This window comes from Molossus molossus, unplaced genomic scaffold (assembly GCF_014108415.1).
Source record: "Molossus molossus isolate mMolMol1 unplaced genomic scaffold, mMolMol1.p scaffold_m16_p_18, whole genome shotgun sequence".
In the NCBI taxonomy this organism is placed as follows: domain Eukaryota; kingdom Metazoa; phylum Chordata; class Mammalia; order Chiroptera; family Molossidae; genus Molossus; species Molossus molossus.
In genome coordinates this window covers 61167243-61191256 of record NW_023425353.1, presented here as the reverse complement: position 1 = coordinate 61191256, position 24014 = coordinate 61167243, and the positions used below count along the sequence as shown (strand labels likewise).

Below are 24014 nucleotides of genomic sequence, written 5' to 3'. Positions count from 1 at the left end.
AATGTTAAAAATTAAAAATAAAACTGTTTGTCAGCGTGAGCAAACAGAACTGCTGTCTTCTCTGCTCACAAAGCCTGCAGTGCCCCATCGTTCTGCCGCTTTCTAGCGCCCTCCCCATGTATTGTTCCTTAATTAAGACCAATATTTTAGTTGTGGAGGAGGTTTAATCATGGAAATAAAAGTTGCATCTCTCTGGCTACGTCTTACCGAGACAAGCTAATGGCACAGTCTCCTGCTGGGTGGTTTCCCGGCGAATGAATAAAAATAGACTAATAACCAGGGCGTTTCCTGCCATGGACCCAGCTGCCTGGCCTGTCCAGGCTAGAGAGACAGTGGCCACAGCTGGCAGCGTACCAAGGCCAGAGCTGTGAACATTGTGTCCTCCCCCGTGTCCCAAACGTTCATAGTGGTGTCCCAAAGGGGTGTCGCCCTTAAGCTCTGGGCAGACAAGAATTGTAACTGGATGCATGTTTCTCTCAAAGATATCAGGAGACTGAACTTGGGCCTTCGCAACCTATTCAAGTCCCCTAACCTTGTTTAGGTAAGGAAAGCATTTGCCCTAAGGTCTAGAATGTAGTGAGTACGGTTATTATTCTCAAAGGAGCCCATGTCCCCCCAATTGTAATAACCACAAGGTGGCCCAACATCAAGTGGAGGGGAAAATACACCCAGCTGGAAGAAATGGGGGGGGGTGTCCATCTTTGATAGCCGATTGCCACAATTAATGCATGAAAAGATGGTGAATAAATGAGTTCTCTCCTTCCCTCCAATCCCCACTCTGGTTAAAGAAATGGGCAAATAAACCCCACGTTCCTGCTCCCTTCCGCCTACATTTCCTTTACGCAGAGCGTGAACAGATTGCAGTCTTTGTGATGTATCTCTGGGTCAGTGTGGAGTTCAGCATCCTCCTTTCGTGTCTTTTTTGGTTCCTCCGGCCTTCTTCTCCCGTTCAGTTTCTTACCATCACCTTCTCCCAGATTCAAAAAGAAGACTAGAATATCGTTCGTGGGTGGGAGGCCATGGCCACGAGGCCCACCTCACAGGACCCAAACATGAACCTCCAACAGGAAAAGCTCACCAGCAGGGGTGGGGATTGTGTTTTGAGAAGTGAGGGCTTCGCTCCCCACAGAGCCCTAGAGTTTCATCCACATACTCCCTCTGGAAGGCAAGTCTGGCCAAACCCAATTATTCCGTGGCTTTCTGCAGCTCACGCCTCCACAGTTCCTCTCCAGCTTGACTTGAGTCCTCTGCCCGTCCTTTTGTGCTCTAATGTAACAGAGGTGACATGCTCTCCAAAAACCCAGAGCCCCATCTGACTAATGAGCGGGGGGCTCACAGCATCCACAGTCTAACAAAGGGAGGAGCCCTTTCTCTTATGTGTAAAAGAACGTGGTCCGCTCCAGGAAGCCGGCGACTCAAAACCACCGCAGAAACCAGCGCGGGGTTCCGTCCGTGTACAGGACTTTTCTTCCTTTTTTTTTTTTTTATTTTTTTATTTTTTTTTTATCCTCACCCGAGGACATTTTTCCATTTTTTGCTCAGGTAGAGTGGGAGGGAGAGAGAGGAACAGAGAGAGAGAAACATCGACGTGAAAGGAACACATCGAGTGGCTGCCACCCGCACGACCGAACAGGGCCAGGGACAAACTGCAACCGAGGTACGTGCCCTTAGCGGGAACCGAACCCGGGTCTCTCTGGACCGCAGGCCGACGCTCTAACCGCTGAGCCAAACCGACCAGGGCAGGACTTTTCTTCCTTAAACGGTGGTGTATAAAACGGAGCACACTAGCAATATTTCCTGGAGTGGGGAGCCCGGCCAATGCTTCAGTGTGTCTTTTATGCTGGAGTGCTGGAGAAAGGTACAATTAGCACGTCCTTAGTACTGGATGAGAAGCGAGTGCTCTGTGAGCCCTGCTTGCCCCCCAGCATTTCAGGAGGTGCCAGAGATGGGCAACACCAACTCTATAGATTTCAGTGTAGAGAATGTGTGTGTGCGCCCTGGGTGCCCGAGGCTTTGATGATGCCCTCATTCTTTCCTCTTCTGGAAGAGAGATAATGCACCCTTGGAATCTGGAAGAGATGTGGGAGATCGTACATTGACACGTGAGTAAACAGAGGCCCAGAGCAGTAGAGTGATTCACCTGAGGTCACAGCTATTTTGAAACAGGGCAACGGTACAAGGCAGGTCTTCAGCCTTCTAGTTGTAGAGTTCGCACTACCACATACATCACTGCTGACTGTGGGACGTCTCACTCAGTGGGGAAACAAAGTCACGGTTCCTGCGGACGAAAGCATCCTGATCCTAAGTCGCTGTGCTGATGGGCTTCTTGGCGATAAGATAAAAGCAAGGGGTTGCTCCGGTAATATCCAAAGCAATGGTGGGCCAGTTCCGCACGGGCTACAGCGATGGGAAAGTGTGATGAATGGTACTTGGGCCCGGAAGGGTGTAGGGCAGACATTTCAGCAGAGGTGGCAGAGGGCGTGGACTCAGAGAGCCCTGAGAACTGGGAGACAGGCAGGACCTCAGGATCTGCCCGACGTGGGACTCACACTTGGCTTCAGCGAGGACACGAAACCTCAGTGTGCTACAGGGATGATCACTGGCCACTATTTTATGAACTGCCCTGAGGAAGAATGAGACGTGAGCATTCAATTCAACGGTGGTGATGAGTTTCCGAAAAGTAAAATTGCCACTTCGGGACAGAGAAGAGCAGAAAGCCGAACAAAGAGTGGAAACGGAGATGTCAGGCGGGTCTCCACCACTTACTCTCTGAGTGACTATCAGCAGTTCACTTCTGGGTCCCAGGACGCTCACACAGCATTAGGATGCTTCGGGCTGCAAGTAACAGAAAACTCCAAGCAATTCAGGAAATGATTCCTTCACCTAACAGGAGGTCCAGGGACAGGTGCATTCAGCAGATGCAGAAGCCCAGTGTCCCTCGAATCCCTGTCCTTCCCGTCCTCCACTCTGCCATCTGGATGGACTTTATTATCGGGTTAGCAGCAGGATCAGAGCAGCAGTTCCACGAGCCACTTCCAGACACGGAAATTTCCAGGCTGACTCTTTCTGAGGAGCAAAGATAATGTGGTGACATCCAGCAAACTTCTCATTTCTCATTGGCCACAACTGAGTCATGTGTTTTTTTACTAAACATTCATGGGAAAGGACTGGGCTTATTAAATCAAGATCTAGCCTTGGAACTGGAGATTTGCTCACTTTCTTCTGAGTCGTGTGAGGCACAGGTAGATGCTGCGACAAAATTGAAGTTAAGAAGGAAGAAGGCAAAAATGGGTGTATTATCTTTTTTTGTGTTTTTTTAAACTGTTGTTTTTTTTTAATCCTCACCCGAGGACATTTTTCTCATTTTGGGAGGGAGAGAGAGGAACAGAGAGAGAGAGAGAGAAACCTCGACGTGAAAGGGACACATCGAGTGGCTGCCACCCGCACGACCCAACCAGGGCCGGGGACAAACTGTAACCGAGGCACGCGCCCTTAGCGGGAACCGAACCCGGGTCTCTCAGGACCGCAGGCCGACGCTCTAACCGCTGAGCCAAACCGGCCAGGACTAAATTGTTTTTTCTTTACTGATTTCTAGAGATAGAGGAAGGGAGAGTGAGAAAGAGATAGAAACATCAATTGGCCACCTCCAGCATGCCCCCAAATGGAGATTTGGCCCAAAACCTGGGCATGTGCCCTGACTGGGAATCAAACGGGCAACCTCTTGGTGTATGGGTCAACGCTCAACCACTGAGCCACACCGGCCAGGCAAAAATGGGTGTATTTTCAATTCCTCTAGTAAACGGAGACACTATTGCCCTGGATGTCACTCACAGGATACTTGTGCATATCAAATTAAAAGACTAATATTCTTTTTTATTTTTATTTTTTAATCTTCACCTGAGGACATTTTTGTATTTATCTTCAGATAGAGCAGGAGGGAGGGAGGGAGGAAGACAGAGAGAGAAACATCAATGTGAGAGAGACACATCGACTGGCTGCCACCCACATGACTTCACCGGGGCCGGGGACAAACTACAACCGAAATACGTGCCCTTAGCGGGAACCAAACCCGGGACTCTCTGGTCCCTGGGCCAACGCTCTAACCACTGAGCCAAACTGGCCAGGGCTCTTTCAAAATCCTGTAGGATGTAAAACTAAGGGATAAAGCATGACAGGTCCAGAGGAAATTGTTGGGGGACATCATCTAACCAATATTGGATACGAGCCCAGTGCCTGCTGTTTGGTTGGGTTTAAACATCTTTCACGTCCCTGGAATGGAATGTGAGTGGATGACCTTGAATTCCCTGTTACCCTGATTTCATCAACACCCAAGAGCACAGAGTGCTTGGAATCATGGTCACTTAAACATTCAGCTGTAGGAAAGTTTTCCTCTTTGCACAAGTTTACAAAATTCTGGATTCCGGATTGAATCCATGACATTTCACTGTGTTCTCGGAAGAGAATGATTCTTTTTCTTGAGAAAAGTTCCTCTGCCTCCAATATGCAAGCCTTAACCAGGCCAGAAGGGGTCATCCAATCGCCCTCCCCTCCCCGCTGCGGTTTAGGCGGACTTAGACCCAGCGTGCAGGGTGGTCGCCCCTGACGTCTCATTAGCTCCACTTGTTTCCCTGGTTGTGGCCCCTGAAGGTCCCGGAGCAGGTTCCAGAAAAGAGAGGCCCGTCTGGCTCAAAGACTGTCGGGTGATGTCACTGCTCTTAGCTGGCCAGGCTCAAAGGAGCACATTTTAATTGAGGATTTGAAAAGTCACCAGCACTCCTGTGGTGATGATAATGGGGATCTTTCACTGGGCGTTTGCAATGTACCCATTGTCATGCTAAACCGCTTAAATGCTTTACCTTTTTGATACTCCCAGGAAGCCTGTGGGCTTGGTATTCTTATTATCCCGGACTTCGCAGGACAAAAACAGCTTAGAGATATTGAGCACCTCTCCCCCAGTCCACAGTTTCCTTCAGTGTCACCCTTTTTGTCCTCCTCACCCCACCCCATCATCTCCGTAACAGTCTCTGGTCCGGAGGGGATTAGAGGTGACCTCTGCCCAGGGTCTGGGCTTTAATTCAACCTCCTGGAGGCAAGTGCATCATTCCTCCCTCCCTCGGGTCAGCATCGCCAAGGCCTTTCCAGTGCCGGAACGTTCTCCGCCCAGATCATATAACCCTCTACGAACCGTGTCCTTGACCACACTTAGTCAGCCCCTTCGACCCCTCTTCCCCATGAGGCCCTGGCGTTTGGACTTCCGTACCCATCTTGCCATGGCCCAGTTTTAGCCAGAATCCCCATCAATTCTGATCACCCCCGCTAGCTGGGCAGATTCCTCTTCTGATGAGGTCACATCTGATCGGCCTGGCATGCCCTCAGCAAGATAGTGATTTTCTGTCCACTGATCCCCATTGCCCTGCTCCTTGGCTATAAATCCCTACTTTCCCTTGTTTTTGGTGTTCACCCCAATCTCTCTCCCCTACTGCTAGACCCCACTGCAGTCACACACACCCCCACCGCTCCGAGGGAAGTCGGCCTTACCATTTTACCAAATGTCAGAATAACTCTCTCTCACACTCTACAGGTCACCTTGAGGACAGTGAAAGCCCAGTGATGGAAGTCAAACCCTCAGAGCCTCAGAGCGGCGGGACCCCAGCATCAGTGGTTTTCGAAACTCTCCAGGTGATTCCATGTGTGGCCAAGGTTGAGACTCAGTGACTAAGACCAAAGGGAAAGCAAATGGTCCTGTGTCATGAAAACTCGGCGTCAGGGTTGGTGATTCCTCCGACACTGCCTGCAACATGGGCCAGTTTCCAGAACCCCAGTGAGGCCCTCGTCCTGAAAGAGATGCTCAGTGTTAAGCACCTTGGCATGCACAAGGCTGAGGTCCAAGGCCAATTAATCCAATTGCAACAGCCTCACCAAAAGGTCCCTTTAAATGACAAGTATCCCAGACAGCAAACATATCATTTGCTTTATAGGACTCAAGTTGATAATCTTATCCTTTCAAAATGTACGTGTATAAGTCTGATCTATGCTGCTGGATGCCAGGAGAAGGTTACCTTGGTGGGGGAGTGATTGGGAGGAGGCCAGAGGAGTGGGGCAGGTTCTGTTTTTCAGTAGGGTGCTGGCTGCACAGGCGTGTTCAGGTCTGAGTGTGTTAACTTCATCAAATGTTAACAGATGGCCTCAGGTGTGTCCCTGAAAGTCCCCTGTAGTGTGTTCTTCTCCAGTTTCTCCATAGGAGGGATCTGGGGAAGGCCTTCCCCTGCACCTCACTTACATCGTAGGCCCAAACCAACTGCAGGCGCTGGAGATGGTGAGCTGGCGTGTTCGGAACCCCATAATTGATGACTGGTAAATTATTGTGCTGCTCCATAATTGATTATTGGAAAAGTCACTGTGTGCCCTCCTGTTTAGTCAAAATAACGTCAGTAAGTTGGAATACTCCCTGACCCAAGAAACTGTTGGGAGCCGGCTATGTGTCTGACAGAGTCCACGGAGCCTGGAGGTCTTGAGTCAGAGACTCGACCTCCCCACAATCTTAAGGAATTAGGCTTGCATTGTGTTTGTGCAGCTCGGGGCTAAGTGTGACCCAATGTACCTTGAAATACCTGGGTGGGCCTGGGTGTTCCTGCTATCCATAAGGCAAACTAATTCTATACAGCATTGCTGTAGCCCTGGGCGTTATATCAAGAAGACCCTATTTGCTGTCAGGTATAAAAGGCATGTAATAAAGCATATCGGGGCTGATTCCAAAGACTGTCACAGGGGTGTTCGGAATCAGACGCCGGCCGGCTAAACGGCTAATGAACAGCTCTTATTTGGACTTCAATTCTCTAGTGGTCTTTCTTTGACTCTGTTGCACCACAACATTTGGAGGCCTCGGGGATCAGTCGCCGGCCGGCTTTGCTCTCTATTTGGCTTTAATTTGGCTCTGGTGGTCTCTGGGTTCTCTCGCTCTCTTGTGCCACAACAATGGTTCCCCCAAGGTCAATTCCTCTGCTACATCCAGGCAGGCAGGTCTCCAGGGAAAACGCAGCATCTCAGACTCCTGTGAACACCCCTGGGGTAGAAGGGCCCAGCGCCTGCATAATGCATTTTATCAAGCAGAGAAGCAGGCAGGAATGGAAACACACACACACACACACACACACACACACACACACACACAAACACTCCATCTGCGCCTACACTCTAGGCCCATGCAAACAGAATATGCTACTCAACCTCTCCTTTGCAGCATTCTTCAGGGCCCGAACACAGAGAGTAATAAAAATAATTCCTTTGAACATGGTAATGTATTGCCACAGCCAGCGTCTCAGCATTGTCTGCAAAATCACCCCTTCAGGAACCTCCTTTCAGCAAAGAGGACCAGCCCTCTTTCCTGGCGGGCTGCGCCCTTTCCATCTTCTCGCCAAGAGAAATTAACAGCAAAGGAAATTAACTGACTCTCCCCCAAACCTAAAATAGTCTTCCTGACCTCAGCCGCAAATTTTCCAAGACACTCAGGGCCCTCGCTAGAATGGCGCCTCCTCTGTCAGGCCTGGGGCCTTGGACTGTGGTGTCTGGGATGGGGTTCGAATCTCAGTTTCTCTGCTTATTAGCATTGTGGCCCTGGCCAGGTGACCGTGCATCTCTGTTTCCTCACCTGCAAACTGGGAATGAAAATAGCTCCTGCTTGAGGCAAAGCAGTGGTCAAGTGGACGTGGCTGGTGTGGCGTTAGCCCTTGGCAGTGGGTGCTCTAGCAGCTCTGAGATGCATAAAGTAGTGGGAAACCTACAGGCCCTGGGTTCTAGGGCTCACCATCATTCTCTAGCTGTGTGACCATGGACAGGCTACCCAAACTCTCTGAACTTGGTGCCTTTATCTGCAAAGCACGGGTACACCTACTTTGCAGAGCAGTCATGAGGGGCGAGTATTCCATGTGGTCATCGGACACTGTGGTGCCCTGCCCAGATGCCCTCCGATGGCCTCTGCTGTGTCTGCATCCCCCTCGCCACCTTCAGTGGGCTTTTGCTTCCATCAGCCACGCCTGCCACTCTCTTTCGGAGCACTACCCTCAAGCCACTGGAGCCCTTGCCTTCATACACCGACACCTGGTAACTTACTCCCCACCCCACCAGGGCAGCCCCGAGCTCATGATGGACAGCAGTGGGAGTATGATGGCCCAGCCCCCTTGCTTCAGTTTCAGATAACTTGGAGGTGTAACTGACACCAGACCTCTCCTGTGGGATCAGTGAGACCACCCGCCACAGAACTCTTCCTGAGACTGCACCGGGCCTGGCTTCCTCCCCTTCTCGGGTCTGCTTGCCCTCTCTCTGTCTGTCCTGGGAGCATGTTCATCATAAAACACTGGCAATAAGACGCCTGCTTCCAGAGAACCGAGCCCAGGGCAGGAGGCACCCGCATCTTGGACATAGCTTCCTGGTTACCCCACAGCTCCTCACACCAAGCGCATCCAAATAGAATTGTCCTCCCACCTGACTTCTTCCCATGGTCCTATGTCAGTCTCTCAAGTTCCAACCTGCTCATCACAGACCCTCTCGTACCATCACCCCCGACAGAGCGCTACTGCGTTGGGTCCCCACCCAGCCTTCCCGATGCTCTCCGCCTCCTTGTCTGTCCCACACTGTCCCTTCCCAGCCTTCCCCACCAGCCTCTGCCCCTCTGGACTGCTCCAGTCCATGCCCCACACTGCGGTCTGAGAGCGTCCAGAAACATCTCCTCGTCTCATTATTCTCCCACTCAACCCCTCATTTTTCATAAAAAAGCTCCACCTTCTTAGCTCGGTGCTGAAACCCTTGACGATCCAGCTCCTGAGCCTCAGTAGCCCCTCCCCCTCATTCCTCGGCCTTGTGCAGCCCGCCCAGCGCAGATCTTCCAGGGGCGCCAGGCAGCCCTGGACACAACTCCCCTTGTGCACTAGGGTCTCCCATTCATCTTTCGAAGCTCTGCTCAGGCATCGCCGCCTCCAGGAGGCTTCCCGACGCCCTGGTCTGATTGGACGGCCTGCTGTGTCCCCACCGCTTCCTACACACCTCGCCGTCATGGCCTTTCCAAGACCTTTCCAATGCCCTCTGTTTATCATTTGCATCCTGACTCCTCAAGGGGTCCCCTTGGGTGGGGGGTGCTCCGCCTCTCACCCATCTCACCATCTGCCAGGCGCGCAGCAGCCCCTCAAGTGCTGGCTGAGCAAATGACATGTGTAAAATCCCCTGGTGTGTAGCTGGGTTGAAGAAGCCACCCTGCTCTTGCCCCTTTGCCCTCCATCTGGGATGATCTCTACTTGCCTGCTCCTGGGACATAGCCAAGCAGATGCAATCCAGGGCAGTCACATGGGCCATTTGCATATTGTTTGTTAAAATTTGCATGTAATTGGCTTATGCCTGCAGAATCTAATCTCTGGCTGTTTTTAATGCTGATGCTGGGTCATCAAGACATTCTGGGAAGGTTATTCCCTCGTCCTCCCTCTGTTGTTCTTTCCATTTCCCCTTCCATGTTGGCCTGTTGCCCTGGCACGGGGGTGTCAGAGGTCTCTGAGGGGTGAAGAGATGCTAGGTAAGAGGGACGTGGGCCAGGAATGGGGTGTGCATTTTGCTCTTATAGTTTAAGGAGCAGCTTGTGTGTAAAGGATCTGCACCAGGCTGAGGGCAAAGGTGTCCTTGTGATGTCTTGGCTCTGTGAACTGGCCCTGGAAGGTGGCCCCCCACAGTCTCAGGCAGGCGGGACTCTGGGGGTAAGAATGGGTCAGGGCTGAGTGAGGTGGGTGACAGCCTCGGGAAAAACAGCAGTACAGAGACTTGAACCCAGCAGTAGCAGGCAGGGCCAGAGGCAGGCACGACAAATGGGAGTGCCCCAAGACACCCAGAGATGTGTCAGTGAAACCAGCCCTCTGAAGGAGGGGCGTGGGGAGGAAAGCAGACTGATCTGTGAGTTACAGAGGGCCCCCCAAGCTGCGGATCCCCATCTAGCTGGTGACAGCTTCCTCCTGAGCACCACCTCCCATTCCCCATTCCTCATCGATCCCCTCTTATCATGTCTGTCCCCCTTGGGTCTACCCAGCATCTCCCATCAGCCTATCCCCTCTGGGACCACCCAGTGCCTCCCTTTCCCACCACAGTTGTAGCGAAAGGCAGCCTCAGGCTGCATGGCCCAGGAGTGAGGCAGGGAATCTGGGGTGGGCCAGCCCATCTAGGCTCACTGCACAGCACACAGGGTCTCATGCACAAAGGGGGACAGTTGCATTTTAGCAAGTCATAGCCAGATAGCATGACGTCCTAGGAGAGTTTGCTACACCGCGGGCTGCCGGCTGCTTCGCACGTTGCTTCGTCAGCCTACAAGGTGCCAGACAGATGCTCGCATGATGCTAAAGATGGTCACCAGGAGCCCAAACACTCCTGCGCTCGGCTCCATTTCCTGTCTGCCATCTAGGAAATGCGTCTCGCAAATCGTCTTCTTGGAGGTAACACTGCTGAAGACCCAAAGGCGACGTTTGAAAGCAGTTGTGCTCTGAAGTAGCTTTGAATTTAAAAAAAACACACACAAAAACTCACAAAAAGTATGTCAGCTCCGGTAGTTCCCAAACACAAATATTCTAAACCTCACGTAAGAATCATCTGGATAGCTGTTTAAAAATATAGATGCCAGTTCCTCATCCCCAGAGATTCTGGGTCCCAGTGTCTGGGCAGCATCCTGACATCTGTGTCTCTAGAATTCCCATATGCAGCCAGGGATGTGCCCACTGGCTGAGACCATGGCAGGAAGATTAAATCTGAACTTCAGGCTGCTGCTGCCCAGAGATCAGTTGCAAGTGGGCAAGGACATCTGCAAACACGGTCCCCAGGCTGGGTGACCACCCTGTGAAGACTTCCCTCGAGTGCGGGGCACAGCCCTCCTCCGTGAGACATGGGCATTTGCATCGTCCTTCCGGGAGGATTTCTGATAGGAGGAGAGCTCATCTGCCTATCTGGGCAGCCATTTAGGCATTTGATTCTAATTGCCCTTCATTAGTAAAGTTAATAATGAAGCCTGTGCTGCAGGAAGGTTTCATGTTCACTGCATGTGAACCGGGCCCAAACAGGCACTGGGCTTCCAAAGGAAGACCTAGGATTTAGGTCAAGCTCCTTGTTAAAGTGTAAGAGGAACAATGGAGTCTGTGTGCTTTGCGTTTTGTCTGAAACTGTCAGGTCTCCTCCACTGCCTGGCTGTGCTGGGGCTGGGAGGTTACCTGTCCATGGTGCTGCTCGGCCCAGTTTCATTAACACCGGCCCTTCGGGCCAGAGGCTCTCTGCCCAGATAGCCGTTTACACCTGTCTCAGCAATTCTGGGAGATGCACTTTGAAGTGCCTTTTCAAAACCCCTTGTTAATGATCTGGTAATTATTGTGGTGACTTTTCAATGAGGTGTGAAGTGCTCAGCTAGCTGTCAGCCCAGACACTCCCAAGGCGCTGGAAGAGGGACACAGGGAAGAGCCCTGAGCCTGGGGCTGCCCAGTCGCGGGAGCAGCATCTGGCCACAAAGGGGGCCCTGCCTGAGGCTGGCAAGGCCACTAGGAGCTCCGGTGGACAAAGGAACCCTCCCTAAGTCCTGGGACCAGTCTGACGACAGAATCTGGAGAAACTACATAAATGACCCCCCAGCCCCCACCAGTTCCATAGTAGACAATGCCAGGGAGGACCCACACTTCTGTGCACAGCCTGCAGGTGTCCTCGGTCCCCTCCCAGTGGAGCACCCCCTGCCCTTCCCGATCCACGCCCGTTTTAAGCAGCCAGAGCTGCCGTCCACACCACCCCCAAGAAGAGCTAACCTTCTCCCTGTGCCTTCAGATCCCCTGGGGCCATGTAGGTCCAGCTGTGCTGGGCACTCCCAACATCTGGAAGCCAAGTATGCCACCCTTCTCCACAACTGTGCTCCCCAACAGCCTGCGTCCACCAGTCAGAGGGAAAGGAGCCCCCGGGAACAAGACAGGGTGTTGAGTGTCTCACAGTCTGACCACCCCTCATGACGAAGGAGGCTACAACATACTGGCCCCAGTTCTCACAACATCTGGGCTGGTCCTCTTCCACACCCCACCCCACCCCCAAAAATAAGACAATCCTATTGGAGACGTGAAATGGCCTGAGGACCCATTTGGCCCTGCAGTTTTATGGGGCAGGCCCCTTGTTTCACCAGTGGGACACCCACACCTGGGAAGGCAACTGGACTTGCTGGAGATCAAAGCCTCACCTGTAAACACGGGGGCTGCGGCTGGAACCAGGGGCTCCACCCCCCACCTGGGCTTTTCCACCAGCACCCACCATGAGTCTGAAGGGTCTTCATGCTTACACGTGTTGGCTTGGCCTGGTGTCCCCCGGCAGAAGGCAAGAGCCTGGGGGCAGGGACGGCTAGTCCAGCTGTGCCCTTGGCCATCTCTGGCATGCCCTTGGCACAGTGGAGCCTGAATACAGCTGCCAGTGGTGCTGACTGGTCTTCCTCCCTCACCTGACATCTGGGGCCGCAGACCCCCCTCTGCTGGCCCAGCCCTGCTCCCTCTGCTGGCCCAGCCCTGCCCCCTCTGCTGGCACCGTCCTGGCCCGGTGAGTTGCCCACAAGCATCTTTCTAAGCCACAGGCCCTGAGCCGGATCCCTTAGTTAAGCAAACCCAGCTGATGGGTGGCCTGGAATTCCCCTTCTCTGCTTCTCCAGAGCAACTGGGAAGCAGCTGCCCCAGGTATAAACATTTTTATTTAACTTTCCACCCTCCAGTATGATATCTTAACATGTGATAGGATGGAGAAGACACTATTCAGCAAAATTCCTCTTAGGGAGAGTCTTCGACGCGTTCAGAAGAAATGTTTCAAGCCAGTGGTTCTCAAAGTGCGGCCCCCAGACCAGCGGCCCCCAGACCAGCAGCCTGAGCATCACCTGGGCCGCTGCCAGCAGGCTGTCACAGGGGGATCCTGACACCATGTGAAGGACTCGGGGGCTTGGCCAGCAGCCCAGGTACCAGGAAGCATGATCTGCTGGCTCTGGGGGCCTCGCTTGGACTGTGGGCTCCAAGTTCTTGCCCATTCCTGCGCACTTCTTCAGGACTTGAGGCCGGAGCTGGTCCAGCCTGGGCCTCCACCTCACACCGGTCTCCCGGGCCTGGCCAGGTCCTCAGCGGAGCGGAAATGAGCAAGGCTTCACGGCATCAGAGCAGCGGCCCCTGCCCTCCATCCTTCTAACTGTGAGCAGGTTGAGAAGTGTGAGTCTGGCAATTACGAAGCTCGTCATTTCCTCCTCGTCTCTAAGTACATTAGAAAGGCCCTGCGCTCACGCGTCGCCACCAGACCTCATTTCTGAGATGCATCTGTGAAAGCATCACCAAGCTCCGCACTTAGAGCTGCTGGGCTGATGCCCAGTTGGCCAAGGGGCTTGGCTTTCAGCCCTGGTCTTGCTGCCAAATAAATTGTGATCTTTGGCAAGGCCAGCATCCCTTTCTGGGCCTCAGTTTCCCCGTTTATAAAACGAGCAGTTTGGACTAGGTGGCCCTTGGGATCCTTTGCAGCTCTCATGGCCACTGGATTCCATGTTTGCTCGGCTGCTAAGGATGGCTCCATGTGGACAGGAGCTCAGCTTCTTTTAAGCCAGGAGCTGTCCCTTTATTTCTCACGTGCAATGGCCAGTGCCTGAAGGTGCACACACACCAATCACCACAGCAGTGTAAGGACAGGCGCCACACGCCCGTGTTTCTGGAACCAAAGTGCTAGCCGAGCTCTGTGCAGGCCTGAACCGATTGCTCTGCAACAGTAATCTCAACCCTTGCGGTAGAGCAGCTATGAGCCCGTTTCACAGACAAGAAAACTGAGACACAGAAAGGTAAATTCATGCATCCACCCAAGGCCTGCCTGGCTCCAAAGACCATGCTCGTAGTCACAACTCTCTCAAAGAGAATGGATGGACCAGGAGGCCACTTCAACATGAAGGGATTGCCAGGCAGGACACAGGATGGCTGAGCACACCCAGGCAAGCAGCGGCTGTCCCCAAGCGCATGTGGGCTGGAAGGCTCAGGGGAAAGGGGTGCAGTTAGAAGGCAGAAAAGGCCTGGATGAATGTGCCCGATGATTCTGGTTCTCTCAGAATGGGCTCTTGCTCCCCGATCTCCTCCCATCCTCTGACATGGAAAGCCAGTGACTTCCTTTGAAGGGAGTGTGGGTGCTGTTCAGAAGCAGCAGGAAGTAAATTTTTATGATGCTTGTCAGTGACTGATGGGACACGGCTCTGATGACCCAGCTCTGTCTCCCAGGTTTGCCACAATGAAATTCTCAGAATTTACAATTATAAATGCTAAATGATATTTTAATTTTTTTTTTTTTTTGGAATTTGCCCCTAGCGGGAACCGAACCCAGGACTCTCTAGTACACAGGCTGATGCTCCAACTGCTGAGCCAAACCAGCCAGGGTGACATTTTAATTTTTTATAAGATGCATAGAAGAAGCACAAAATATCACTTGCTTTAAGAGTTGTCTTTCCCGCCCTGGCCGGTTTGGCTCAGCAGTAGAGCGTTGGCCTGAGGTCCACAGAGACCTGGGTTCGGTCCCCGCTAAGGGCGCGTACCTCAGTTGTAGTTTGTCCCCGGCCCTGGTTGGTTGTGCGGGTGGCAGCCACTCGATGTGTCCCTTTCACATCGATGTTTCTCTCTCTCTCTCTCCCTCCCACTCTACCTGAACAAAAAATGGAAAAATGTCCTCGGGTGAGGATTAAAAAAAAAAAAAAAGAGTTGTCTTTCCCCCCAAAAAAATTACTTTAAGTAGCATCAATATTATAGAAGTGCACATTACCATATTCCAAAAAATCATGTTTTTATTTATTTTTGTTTGTTTTCTTTAATTTTTTCTTTATTGGTTTTTCAGAGAGAGGAAAGGAAAGGGAGAGAGAGATAGAAACATCGATGAGAGAGAACATCGATTGGCTGCCTCCTGCAAGCCCCTCACTGGGGATTTGGCCCACAACCTGGGCATGTGCCCTGACCGGGAATCGAACTGGCAACCTCTTGGTGCATGGGTCGACGCTCAGCCACTGAGCCACACCAGCCGGACTAAAAAATAATGTTTTTAAAAGATCGTTTCTGTTAGGTTCATCTGACAGATGGTAACCCTGGAAATAATGCTCAATGGCCCTTGTTTCTTATTTTTAAAGTTTTTTTTTTTTCATCCTCACCGGAGGACATTTTTCTATTTTTTTTGTTCAGATAGAGTGGGAGGGAGAGAGAGAGAGAGAGAAAGAGAAACATCGACGTGCAGGGGACACATTGAGTGGCTGCCACCCGCACGACCAACCAGGGCCAGGGACAAACTGCTACCGAGGTACGTGCCCTTAGCGGGAACCAAACCCGGGTCTCTCTGGACCGCAGACCGACGCTCTAACCGCTGAGCCAAACTGGCCAGGGTGCAATTGCCCTTGTTTCTTCTTCTTTTTTTTTTTTTATCCTCACCCGAGGACATTTTTCCATTTTTTGTACAGATAAAGTGGGAGGGAGAGAGAGGAAGAGATAGAGAGAGAGAAACATCAATGTGAAAGGGACACATAGAGTGGCTGCCACCGCACGACCAACCAGGGCCGGGGACAAACTGCAACCGAAGTACATGCCCTTAGCGGGAACCGAGCCCGGGTCTCTCCGGACCGCAGGCCGACGCTCTAACCGCTGAGCCAAACCGGCCAGGGCGCAATTGCCCTTGTTTCAAAGAAACCACTCGGCAGTCCCACCAGTGAGACTTAGTCAATATCCCTGATCTTGTTTACCTTTCCCTTAAATATCTCTCCAAGTAATTTGTAAATACATTCTTTTAAAATCCAGGTATCTCAGGAGCTCCAGGCTGGATGTCTGCCCAGCTAAGCAGTGCCCACTGAGTGTCGGGTTCCCAGCCAGCACTTACTGAGCACCTACTCTGTTCCAGGCGCCCTGGTGGCCCTGGAGGCAGAACCATGGACACGGGGAACCACAATCCAGGCTTCATCGGTAAGGATGCTTCAAACTGGAAAACATCCTCCAGCGTTTCAGCATGATGGGGCTTATGAATGGGACTGCGTGCATGGCAGGTGTGTTTTGAAGACTGAAGCCACGGATGACCCAGCCCGTGCCCTGGGCCAGCCACCCTTCACCAGCTTTCTCATCAGCAAAGCAGGACAATGGCCTCCACTCATGAGGTTGTCGATGACAGTGGAGGCCATTTAGCAGGGCTGTGATTAGGAATGAGCTCTTCAGACAGGTTTGAACCTTGGTGCATCCCTGTCTGATTTTGTAAAGTGACTTGATCTGAGCCTCAGTTTACCTCATCTGTAAAATGGCCACAGTAATCTTTTCCTCGAGGTGTTAGAGTAGGCAGCTAGAAAGATATGAGCTGGGTAAGGCAGTTAGGGCTTGGAGGGAATATGGGTGAGAGGTGACAGCCCAAAATTAGACAATGGAGGCAACAGGCCCCTGTGTGAGGAGGGAAGAGTCAGAGCCCCTCCAGGATGTGGCCTACCTGGTGGCATGACACCTGGGTGAAGGAGCCTTATAGCGTGAAGAGTTTTTTTTGTTTTGTTTTTTTTGAGAAATAAGGGAGGGGAAGACTGACTTAGGGACACTCTAGCCTAGGGGTATAAATTCCCCAAACCCCCAACTGACCAGGGCACTTGGTTTGGTTTCAGCCATCTGAGTTGCCTGCTCAGACTACATCCGAGCGTATTCCTTTTCTGCAAATAAATGTCACCTGCTTTTGCTGCTATTTATTGTCTCTTGTTTGAATTCGTTCCTACAAGAAGAAAAGGACTGAGGTCACAGAGTACTGTCTCTGGTCAGAGGTCACCCTGACCACCAGTGACATGGGGACTGTGGTGAGGATGCATTTCAAGCAGTTGACATAGCATCTGGAGCATGTAAGTGTCTGTTAAGGGACAATAACACCTGGTGATGGTGCCAACGCCAGGCCAAGCCCAGAAGAGGTGCTCGCTCGATAGGCATTTCTCTGCCATCAAATTATTTTTTTTTTAATTTTTAAAAACTGATTGATTGATTTGAGAGAGAGAGAGAAACATTGATGTGTTGTTCCACTTATTTCAGCATTCACTGGTTGCTTCTTCTTTGTGCCCTGACCAGCATTGAACCCACAACCTTGGTGTATTGGGATGATGCTCTAACCAACAGAGCCACCTGACCAGGGCTCCCCTCAAATTCCTTCAGACATGAACCACACGAGTAACATTTTCCTCCTCCGGTTCTCTCTTAGACACTGTCCATCTTTCTGTAACTACAGAGGCTTATTTCCTCAAAAAGTCTTTGCTGAAATCTTTTTTTTTTTATCCTCACCCGAGGACATTTTTCCATTTTTTGTACAGACAGAGTGGGAGGGAGAGAGAGGAAAACATTGATGTGAAAGGGACACATCGAGTGGCTGCCACCCGCACGACCAACCAGGGCCGGGGACAAACTGCAACCGAGGTACATGCCCTTAGCGGAAACCGAACCCGGGTCTCTCCGGACCGCAGGCGGACGCTCTAACTGCTGAGCCAAACCGGCCAGGGCCTTTGCTGAAATCTTACCAGATGCCCAGCGTGACACTCAGATCACTGGGTAGAAAGGCAACACCAGCAGTGGCCCTGCCCACCGTGCACACCGGGCAGCCACAAGCAAACAAGGAATGCCCCGGGCAGAATTAAGCCAAGTCGCAGCTTGAGCTGGCAAAGGCAGCTGTCCCACCGAAAGAAGTGTGTGGGCTGTAACGGCCAGAACTGTGTGGCGGCAAATCTCCCTGGAGATCTGATGGAGACCCTCTGGGGGTCACACATCTGCATGGAAGCAGAGGGCACGGATCCTCAGGACCTGAGCAGCCGAACATGAGGGCTCCAGACCTCCTCTGGGGGCCGCTACAGAGGCCCAGCTCCTCGGGTCCTCCCATGGTCAGTGCTGGAGTTTCTGTCCCAGGAGTGGGACTTCTCAAGGAGACAGGCATCAAAAGCATTCTTCCCCCACTTCCAAGTGTCCCGCCCCCCCACACCCCGCACCGACACACACAGCAACACGGAGACCACAGGCTTCCCCAGTGACTGATGTAGTTGAACCACTGGTCTCTAAGCCCCTCTTTCCTCCCGTTTTTATGATACTTTTGTGGTTCTTGCTTATTTCTCAGTCTACAACATGTGGTAATAATAACGTCATTCCACCCACATGAGAGGAGAGGACTAATGAATTACTGTACCTGCAACTCTGAGGTCAGTGGATGAAAGGAATTCAAAATCAGCCGGAGAGACCTGTCTGTGAAGTCCGCTTGGGCGGGCGGAATACGGGAAATAGCGCATCCCGGGAGGGCCATAGAAGTGATGAGAAGCGTGGTACGTGATCAATTATTTCCTTTAAGTCCTCAGTGATTGTTTTCTAACAAGGCAGTCCATGTACAAAAACTTGCTACTCATATTTTATGGACAAAATGGAGACTTGTCAAAGTCTTCCGTTTTATAAAAATTACAGGATTTGAGGGAATGGACGGAGTCTCATTTGCTTTTCTTCCTTAAATCTGACGTAGGGAAAGCCTGGGCTCACCCGGGGCATCCTTTACAGTAACTCGGCCCGCGCAGGCTCCCGCTCCTTAGAGCTGCCTCCCATGCCAAACTCTGCCCAGCCAGGTGGCTCTCCAGCCAGCCTGGCTCCTCGCCAGCCTGGCAGGGCAGGGCCGGGGGCAGCTCCAGGCCCACAGGCTGGCAGGGACGCAGGAGTCTTGTTGCTATGGGACTGGTATGGCTCTCTCCATCTCAACTCCTTAACCAGACGCCCACATCCTGCCTGCTGGGGAGGCTGTCTATGGAATCCACTCATCTGTCAACGATTTATTGAACCCTACTATGTGCCATGGACTGTTCTATGGAACAGATTACCCCCTCCTTTTGGGAAGCAGACATTCCAGTAAAGAGAGACACTGAACAGAGAAACATGCAGTGTGGCAGCTGACAGTAGGACCAGGCAGAGAGAACAACGCACTGGAGGATGGAGAGTGGGGGTGGTGGGAGTGGGTGTGGGTTCACAGGAGTGGTCCGGAAAGGCCTCCCTGAGGAGTCAGCATCTCAGCAGAGCTGCCTGAGGGGAGCGAGGGAGCGAGCAAGAGAAATATCAGAAGGAACAGCGCCCCAGGCAGGGCAAAGACCTGAGCAAAGACACGAGCAAAGACCTCGAGTCCGGAGTTTGCTCGGTGTGTCCAGGAACAGCAAGGAAGCCAGTCTGCCTAGAACAAAGCAGGCGAGAGGAGGGAAAGAGGTAGGAGATGGATCAGAGAGGGGCCAGGAGACACGACTTAAGCACAGGTTGGCCACAACTTGAGCTGCAGGCCAACCCAATCAGTCAGCAACTGCATTTCGGGTACCCCGTGCCCCACATTCCTGTTGAGCTCAAGGAAAGAGATAAAGCAGTAATGGTTGTAAAAGACAGTGGCACTTTAATAACATTCTCTTATTCTTTTTTTCCCAAAAGTAATAGTTGCACATTTAGAAAATTTGAAAAATGTAGAAAAGAAACATAATGCAGATACAGAAAAGTAAAGATATCAGGTAGCTGGGATTATCAATGTTTCCTCCAGTTTTCCAACTGTTGTATATGCTGCTATAATATAATACCTTTAAAAAGAAACTCAGCCAAAAGTTTTCTCAAAAATGAAATAGCATTGCACTCTTTTAACTGATGCAGACTCTGGAACCCAACCTCCATAAGATGCAACGCCACTAGGTCTCTAAAAAGCACAAACTTTTGAGTTACTGGAGACTGGGCTGATGTTCTAGCTTTGCCACTCACTGCTGTGGGAGCTCAGATAGGTTACTCGCTCTCTCTGATCCCCACTTTTCTCATCATAAAACAGGCATCACATCCATGGGATTTTTGTGAAGAGTAGAGATGATGTGTGCAAAACATCCGACATGTGGAAAATACAGAATAAATGGTGGCTAGTCAGAGCTACCAGCAGATAGGCAAATTTGTTTAATCAACAAATACTCAGCCTGTGCCCTGTGCTAGGTACTTTCCTTGTTCTGGTTTCACAGCAGTAAATGAGGCAGGACATTACCTAATTTTTATCTTCTTTTTCCAAATTCCAATTGTCCAAAAAGACAGCAATCAACCTAGGAAACACAGGAACTAGGTATTATCCCCCTGAATGAGTGCCAAGTGTTGGAGTCTGTGGCATGTGCTGGAAAAGTGGGCAGAAAGCAGGTCACCAGGACACCGGACTACAGTGGCACCACTTTGCAGTGAACTCTTGGCTCCCCACGATCTGTGTCTTCTCCCTCTGCTGCTGCCATCACTGCTGCACAGATAAGGCCAGGAAGCCCCCTCCTCTGGCCGGAACCCTAGGAGCGTCTGGTCCTTATAGCCCGTGGCCTGGCTCAGAACACACTCCTTGAAGACCGGGCCTCTCCCAGCCCTAGGGATTAATTACTTCGTGTTCCTGGGCTGCTCACCAGCCACACGGCTCAGACCAAAACATTTCTGCAACAGCAGGCAGCAGATACTGTTCCTGACATGCAATTTTTAATAAAAGCACGGAATGTCACATTGTCCTCTCTGGTAGAACCACTTTCCAGCAGAAGAGTGATAAAGGTTTAAACAAAAGGGAAGCCTCATCCCCACAGGAAATTAACCATTTCTGTATAAAGCAAGAACCATTCCTGCCAGCCATCTGGGGCTGGACCGATAGACACGCCATCAGGGCAAACACCACAGGAGCACGTCTGTGGACAGAGGGACAGATACCTGGCTGAGTGCACTTACCACAGCAGTTCTGCCAGGCAGAACCAGGAAAACAAGGCCAAATCAGAATGATAACTTACCCACCTGGAAAGAGGTCAGGTAGGTTTGGGAACCTATATTTGGGGCTGTTTTTACATCTTCCTCAACCTGGTTTTACTCCTTGTTAGAAACAATGAACAGAAGCTTCCAGAAATGTAACCAGCCAGGATGCCTCGCAATGTAGTCCTGTTGGGGAAACTTGGCTGGTTTAGAGGGAGGGCCTTGTGGTTGACTGCCTGTTTGGGCCCTGCCCCCGCCCCCGCCTCCCAGCCAGGAACAGCTGGTGTCCGTGGAGCACGAGGACTTCAAACCGCAGGGCCACTCTTAGAGTAGGATCAGGGAAATTTTTTTCCAAGTGCAAAAGACCAAATTCACCAGGAAAGTATTTCTAAAATATAAATCTGATCGTGGCACGTTATGCTTGGCAGACCTCCCCTACTCACTCACCAAACGGGGGTGACTTGTCCCTTGACACGGATTCTACAGACAAATCTTCCTTAAACACGCGTTCGCTCGACTTGCCAGGCAAGGACCCTGCACAGAAGGTGCGGTTCCGTGGGAGTGAGATTTCCCATCTGGACCCACCCACCCAGCCGCACGTTCCCACCGGCCCCTCTCCACCCCAAACTCCGGGGAATTCTCGGAATTTTCCTCAGGGTTTGCTTGCGGTGAGGAGAATACCAAATGGGTCTATTGTGTTGGAGACATTAAAAACCAGTCAAACTCTCCAGATTCGAGGTTTTAAAAGACACCTTTAAAAAGCAGAAAGAGCTAGTGGCCCAGGATTCTGATTCTGGCTCGTGGGGTGGCCTGGGCAAGTCGTTTGCCTTCTCTCGGCCTCGGTTTCCCCTCTGTGAAATGAGTGGGGTCCAGGTGAACACCATCCGAGACGTTGTAGGCTCCCCGAGGCGTGACAAAGGGATGGTCTCCGACCCTTCCGTCTCCCTGGGAGGACGCGGTTCTCCCAGTGTCTTCCCTGCTTGGAGCCGAAGTCGGGCAGTGTGGCGGGGCCGCTAGCGAGCGGACTTCCCGACCCCGCCAACGCCCCGCCCGGATCATCGGACGACACCCCTCCTCCTGGCCTGGCCCACGAGCGGGTCTCCGAGCTCCCGCGCGGTACCCCACATCTCTCGGTGGAACCCCGCCCTCCTCCAGTCTCCCCGCCGGCCGGGCGGAGGGCGGGGCGGGGCGCGCGGGAGGCGGAGCCGAGCCGGGGAATCCTGCTCCGGGCGAGCGCCGGGCCCCGCAGAGCAGCCGCGCCGTCCGAGGGCCCCCGCGCCGGGGGCGGCGGGGAACCCCAGAGCAGCTGAGCCGGGAAGGATCCCCGCGCCGAGCGAGCCGCTGTCACCGCCTCCGCGCCGCCCCGGCGGGCTGGCAGGTGCCCGGCCACCCTCTCTCCACTCGCTCGCCAGCTCCCGCGGACCCGCCGTCAGCTCGCCCGCCGGTCTCCCGCACGCCATGCAGCCGCCGCCGGCACCGCGCGTGTAGGCGCCCGCCGCAGGCCATGCTGCCCCTACTCGCCGCGCTGCTGGCCGCCGCCTGCCCGCTGCCGCCCGCGCGCGGCGGGGCCGCAGACGCGCCGGGCCTCCTCGGGGCGCCCCCCAACGCCTCCGTCAACGCGTCGTCCGCGGGCGAGCCTGCCGCCCCGCGGCTGCTGGCCTCGGCGGCTCCCGGGCCCCCCGAGCGCCCGGGCCCGGAGGAGGCGGCGGCGGCGCCGTGCAACATCAGCGTGCAGCGGCAGATGCTGAGCTCGCTGCTCGTGCGCTGGGGCCGCCCGCGCGGGCTCCAGTGCGACCTGCTGCTCTTCTCCACCAACGCGCACGGCCGCGCCTTCTTCGCCGCCGCCTTCCACCGCGTCGGGCCGCCGCTGCTCATCGAGCACCTGGGGCTGGCGGCCGGGGGCGCGCAGCAGGACCTGCGCCTCTGCGTGGGCTGCGGCTGGATGCGCGGCCGCCGGCCGGGCCGCCTGCGCCCCGCCGCCCCCGCCGGGGCGCCCACCGCGCTGCCCGCCTACCCGGCCGCCGAGCCCCCCGGGCCGCTGTGGCTGCAGGGCGAGCCTCTGCATTTCTGCTGCCTGGACTTCAGCCTGGAGGAGCTGCAGGGAGAGCCGGGCTGGAGACTGAACCGCAAGCCCATCGAGTCCACGCTGGTGGCCTGCTTCATGACCCTGGTCATCGTCGTGTGGAGCGTGGCCGCCCTCATCTGGCCGGTGCCCATCATCGCCGGCTTCCTGCCCAACGGCATGGAGCAGCGCCGGACCACCACCAGCGCCGCCGCCGCCGCCCCGGCCGCAGTGCCCGCGGGGACCACCGCCGCCGCCGCCGCCGCCGCCGCCGCTGCCGCCGCCGCCGCCGCCGTCACCTCGGGGGCCGCGACCAAGTGACCCGCTCCGCTCCTCCCTGCGTCCGCCCGGTGTCCGCGCTCTCGGGGGCCTTTCCCGCCGAAGGACTCGGCCCGTGTGCTTCGTGCTGTAGTGACCGTTAGTTCTTCCGGGGAGGGGGTCGCCAGAGAGGCTCCGGGGCGTTCGAAAAGCGAGGTTTGTGCGGTGCTCCGGCTCCGAAAAGATGCCCGGCCTTGCGCCCGCGAGGGGTGGGGTCCGCAGCTGCGGAGACGCGAGGGGGGAGCCGCGGCCCTTTCCCCTCTATTGCATCTCCCTGCCCTCCTCCCTCCCGCACCCACGTGCCCTATATTCATGGCAGAAAATGACCAAAATCCTGTGTATTTGTTTTATATATTTAATAACTGTTTTAAATGAAAGTTTTGGGGTGGGGGAGGAATTGCTATTGCTGTAGTAAGAGAAGTTCTTTGTATCCGAACATAGTATTTGAAGTTTGTTGGTTTTTAAATTTATTTAAGGGGGAGGGGGGATGGGAATGATTTAACACGGATATATTGTTACCGCTGAAAGTGAACTTTATGAACCTTTTCCAAGTTGATCTATCCAGTGATGTGGCCTGGTGGACATTTCTTCTTGTACTTCTGTGGTTTTTTTTGGCTTTTAATACAGACATTTTCCTCCAGAGTTGCGTGTGTAGCTTTTTCTTTTCTTTTCTTTTCTTTTCTTTTTTTTAGCTTTTTCTTTTTTCTGTATCCTCACCGAGGACATTTTTCCATATTTTGTTCAGATAGAGTGGGAAGGAGAGAGAGAGAGAAACATCGACGTGAAAGGGACACGTCGAGTGGTTGCCACCCCCACGACCCAACCAGGGCCGGGGACAAACTGCAACAGAGGTTCGTGCCCTT

At 53.2% G+C, this 24014-nt stretch overlaps 1 protein-coding gene across 1 annotated transcript; it reads left to right on the top strand.

Moving 5' to 3' along the window:
- The first annotated feature begins 22183 nt into the window (after positions 1-22183).
- On the top strand, positions 22184-23793 carry TMEM158 (transmembrane protein 158). Its single transcript, XM_036267294.1, has one exon. It carries the CDS (start codon positions 22276-22278, stop codon positions 23152-23154), a length of 879 nt encoding a protein of 292 aa, XP_036123187.1. The 5' UTR covers positions 22184-22275; the 3' UTR covers positions 23155-23793.
- Positions 23794-24014: the final 221 nt, after the last annotated feature.

What these genes read in the sequence shown, in the direction of transcription:
- TMEM158 (XM_036267294.1), top strand. Translation starts at nt 22,276, where the DNA reads ATGCTGCCCCTACTCGCCGCGCTGCTGGCCGCCGCCTGCCCGCTGCCG.